General features: G+C 36.6%; 1 protein-coding gene across 1 annotated transcript in view; it reads right to left on the minus strand.

Annotated features, from left to right (window-relative positions):
• LOC124172915 overlaps positions 1–4,237 on the minus strand; it is a 29,429-nt gene extending 25,192 nt beyond the window's left edge. The window contains exons 1-2 of the mRNA XM_046552431.1: positions 3,825–4,237; positions 3,572–3,709 (exon numbers count right to left, since the gene is read on the minus strand). Of these exons, the coding sequence (XP_046408387.1) occupies positions 3,572–3,709; positions 3,825–4,013 (327 nt within the window). The 5' untranslated portion in view covers positions 4,014–4,237. The remainder of the gene's footprint in view (positions 1–3,571; positions 3,710–3,824) is intronic.
• Positions 4,238–4,788: the final 551 nt, after the last annotated feature.

Below are 4,788 nucleotides of genomic sequence, written 5' to 3' on the forward strand. Positions count from 1 at the left end.
ATGCAGGAAAGCAACAGAGCCAGAAAACACTGGCAGCAGCTGCATACCAAAGAAAATCACAACTACTTCAAACAACACCACAACCGCTTGATTCATCTTTTGAAGCTCCACTGACAAATCCGCTGGGACAAGAAAGTAGCTTCCCTGTCAACAGAGGACAACTCTATTTGGAAAATGGTATGAGCTCTCAAAAACCCACACAATCAGACTCCACCACTCAGAACCGGGGAAAATGGATCTACGGATCAGAAGGCATCTACGGATCAGGAAAAAGCCACAATTTTTTAGGAAATGCCGGAAGCCCGTTTTACAAACGGCCTTGTCTCCGATCTTGAAGACAATGCAGAAAAACACCGGCTCAGCTTGAGTCACTGCCCAATTGAGCAGCCAGCATTGACCTGAATCAAAGAATTGAACGACACCATTGGAGGACTAAAAAGCAAATCTGCACCCGGCCCCAATGCTATTTCCAACAAACTCCTGAAAAACCTCCCCAACTCCACCATTTCATTCCTACTCATTTTCTTTAATTTCCTTTTCCACATTCCTTCCCACAGCCTGGAAACGAGCAAAGGTCATCATGCTCCTGAAACCACAAAAACCTGCATCAAAGCCTTCATCCTACAAACCCATTTCTCTCCTCTGCACACTGTCAAAATTATTTGAAACCCTAATTCATAACCGCCTATAATACCACCTCATCATCATCATCACAGGTCAACAATCCTAGGATTGGTTTGTCGCAGCTCTCCACTCAGTTCTCCTATCAGCTTATCTTTTCACACCTACGTATTTCTTCTCTTTCACATCTCTCTTTACTTGTTCCATATGTTTTGTTCGAGGTCTTCCTTTTCTGTTCTTGCCTTCCACTTGTCCTTCGACGATTGTCCTCATCAGGCCATCATGTCTCAAGATGTGGCCTATAAGGTTGTTCCGTCTTCTTCTTAAGGTTTTCATGAAGTTCTCTTCTCTCCCACTCTTCTTAGGACTTGTCCCTGGAAAACAGTATTAGGCCGGAACAAACGCGTTTCTGTGCTAAAACTGCAGCAACCCACCTAATACTATGGCTCACCAAATTAATCACCACTGGTTTCAACGCCCGTCTAATTACACAAGCAGTCTTCTTGGACCTGGAAGCAGCCTCCTACAGGGTTTGGACTATTTACTACGGTAATAAAGAAATCAAACGAAAAGAAACCGCCAAATTCCTCGGAGTCATCTTTGATAAAAACTCATTTGGAATCATCACATCACCAGCTTCACAGCTAAGGCCAAAGTGGAATTCAATACAAATTGTTGCCTCTACTGGCAAGAAAGTTTTTCACACGATTAAGATTCAGTTTATCAGCAGTTCAGGGTCTATCAAAACTGGCAAGAAAGTTTTTCACACGATTAAGATTCAGTTTATCAGCAGTTCAGGGTCTATCAAAAATTTCAGTGACCATATTAAAATCAGCTGATACGAAAACAATAATAAGTGACACAACAGCACTTTCCTCATGATTCACTATCGTGAGATTCCCTTTTTCACAGCTGTTCCATCCATTCTCAAATTCATCATCACTTCCCTCTGCTTTTTCCACATCTGCAGCTGAAAGATCGATAGTATTCCATCATAATACATGAAAGCACAGCTGTATGTGACATTGCCACCTGCTTCATTTCCTTAACAGAGTATGGATACTGAAATTAGGGTGTCATATAATATAAAGCTAACATTACGAAACGAAAGCTTCTGGTTCATACAATAAAGCTATATCGTCACGAGCAATACAATGAAAGTTTATACATATTTATTTTGACATGCAACAAACTAACAGACTTCGAAGCCTAGCACAATTACGAAGAAAATCAAACATATTTAGTTTTCAAAGATTATTTCGCATAGCATATTTCTCATGTAAAAGGACCGATCGAATGTAGGTATTTGATTTAATATTTACGCCTGATAAATCAACATTATAACTATGAAATTATGACCTAACCCACCTGTCTGAAGCCATTGTGAAATCTACCACATCTGATACACACACAAACGGCTGATTTCCTAAATGAGATTTTAAAAGCGTATTATATGAATTCAAGGTTTTAATATAATTTTTAAATGTAAATGAAGAAATTATTTACAATTGTAAGTAAATATTCCGTAAAATACAGAAAAATATATAAAATATCTTCTCCTTCATTGGTAGCAAAAACTGTTCAGAAAGTTTTTCATATGGGAAGAGGCGGAGCTTTAAAACAGCTCACGCAAGAAATAGCCAGATGCTATTCCAAACAAAATTATTACACCCCTTCATTCAGAATACTAGGGTGTAATAATGACCCACGCAATAGCATCAGCTACATATTACACTGCTTATCCAGAATAGCAGCCCATGTGTGAATGCATGAACGATTTTAGTGGACCAGAATGATAGGTGTACGAATGCATGGACCAATTAAGAATGGATTCTATTTTCTATTCATGCATTCACACAAGTTGTGTGGTTACAAGGCGAATTCTTGTGTACATTCATGGGTTCATTTATACAGAAAATAACTGGTACTTACAGGAAACTACATGGTGTAAACAGACCTTAAAACAAGAACTGTAAAGCAATGACTCCTACTGAGTTAAAACGCAATACAGAGTTTAATATCCCCAGCCACAATTATGAGGACTCTTATCATGGGACAAACATCTCAATACACAAAAAATAGGATTTCACAATGAAAAACATCTCTTCAGACCTGGTTACACGGTACATTAGCATGTCCAAGTTAATCTACATTTGCATGAATGATTTTGGTGAACCGGAATAAACAGTTTATATTTTGTAATTGAATAAACTGTTTTTATAAGTAAGCACATGAAGAATTTTATGAACAACTGACATAAATAATTTTTGCAATTATATATATTTTAACTAAGCAACGAACAGATGTACACTAAATATCCATGGTATGTCAAATCAATTTTCTAAACATGTTTTTAGAAATATTATTCTTTTTGTTGAAATATTTTATTGGATATTTTTTGCATAGCTAAATTATTCTTTCGTACTTGTATACTTCAGCATTTCTCTCATCTCTTCACGTTTCATAAAACTTCAAAATGGTAAATAAACTTCAAAACGTCCGCAAATACGATTCTGCGAATTAACTTAACTTGAAGAGTTCGAATTTAAATCCCAACAGGAGGTAAAAAAAAAAGAAATGCATCGAAAACATATTCCACAACATTTTTCGCATTCATTTGTACCCTTATTTAGTAGGTTGAATTCCCATGACCCACTTTTTTGGCTAGCATTGAATTGTAAACACATCGTTGTACGAAAAGACAAAACGTCTTTGCAGATTCGATAAAGTAAACTGTTACCACTTTTTGAAGTTACTGTTGTAACCTGTTGAACCCAGAAATACAAACGTCCTGCTAAATGTTTCATTCTCGTCGATATGAACTTGAAACTATTAAGGTATCGCAACAAGGTTCATTAACAACAACAAGTTCATATCTGCTTGTATGAATGATTTCACATTATCTGAAAGACACAGGAGGCTTCCAATGAAAAAAATAAGAAGCACTCACCCTGAAGAAGTTTCTCGACGAAACTTTTCTCAGTTCTGCGTCCGATTTATGACAAATATTTCTGAAATCGTTCAGTTCGATGAGCTTTTTCAAGCAAAGTGGACATAAATTGGTGGGCAGGCCATCCCCCACAGCAACCTAAGAAAGCAAAGAAACATATGCAAGATATTTTAGATTTGCCGTCGATAATATGTTCACAGAACTGAATAAAAAAAGAGGTAAGGAAATCAATACAATGTAACCCGCCACTTACTTTTAAGTCGACTAAATAATATAAGGCATCCTCTACCGTTATCTGGCTAGCCACAAGTGAAGTGAATATGTTGTAATAATAATCATTTTTCTTCATGCAAAGTCTGCACGGGGTACCGTCGGAAATCCTTTCTAAAGACTCCGAGAAATTCCCAGGGGTAGCACTCATTTTTTCCCTGCAATTACTCATTCAATCTAAACCAGTTCACTCATCAAACATTAGCTACACAGCACTCAGTGTTTTCCAAATTCCTAACACATTACGATCATTTCAATGACATATGCCAATGCAAAAGCTTGAGCATGATCAAGGAAAAGGGCAAAAAAAGCTCACATTTTAATATGACCTCAAAAATAAATCACATCACAACAACAGCAAATATTTCATACGCACATCCGTAGCCTACGTCGCGTCGTAGGCTACGGGGCTACGGCACATCATACAACATTAGATAACATAACAGACCTGGCAAAAAAGGTTTAGTTCAGATACTGGACTTTAGTTGCGTATTGCACCGCTAGAAAATTACGTATGCAACAGGCCTACATTCGAAAATTGAGGTATTTTCAACGATGAGTCATATATTATGGAGCATTATTGCCTTAATTTAAGTATAAATATTTTTTTTCACTTTTTTTAACCCTATATTAAAGAAATTTCGATATCCTTTTTCAGATTTAAATACCGTAAATGAAATATGACCGTGTGGAAGCCGTTGGGCTTAAATTCCGTTTCTGGCCAAACGATTGAATTTTTATGGACCAGAAACTGTTCTATTGCAATTATTTGAAAAAAAAATTGATTAATGTGAATGTATTGTCCATTTATTTTATCAAATGGAAAGAAAATTGTCTTAAAACACGGATGTTATGCCCGTTCTATAGGTGTGCTACTGGCGGATAAAATGGCAACTAGAAACATCAATTCTATACTAAAGGTTTGATTATATTGTCTTATATTAACA

This window comes from Ischnura elegans (genome assembly GCF_921293095.1).
Source record: "Ischnura elegans chromosome 13 unlocalized genomic scaffold, ioIscEleg1.1 SUPER_13_unloc_3, whole genome shotgun sequence".
Classification (NCBI taxonomy): domain Eukaryota; kingdom Metazoa; phylum Arthropoda; class Insecta; order Odonata; family Coenagrionidae; genus Ischnura; species Ischnura elegans.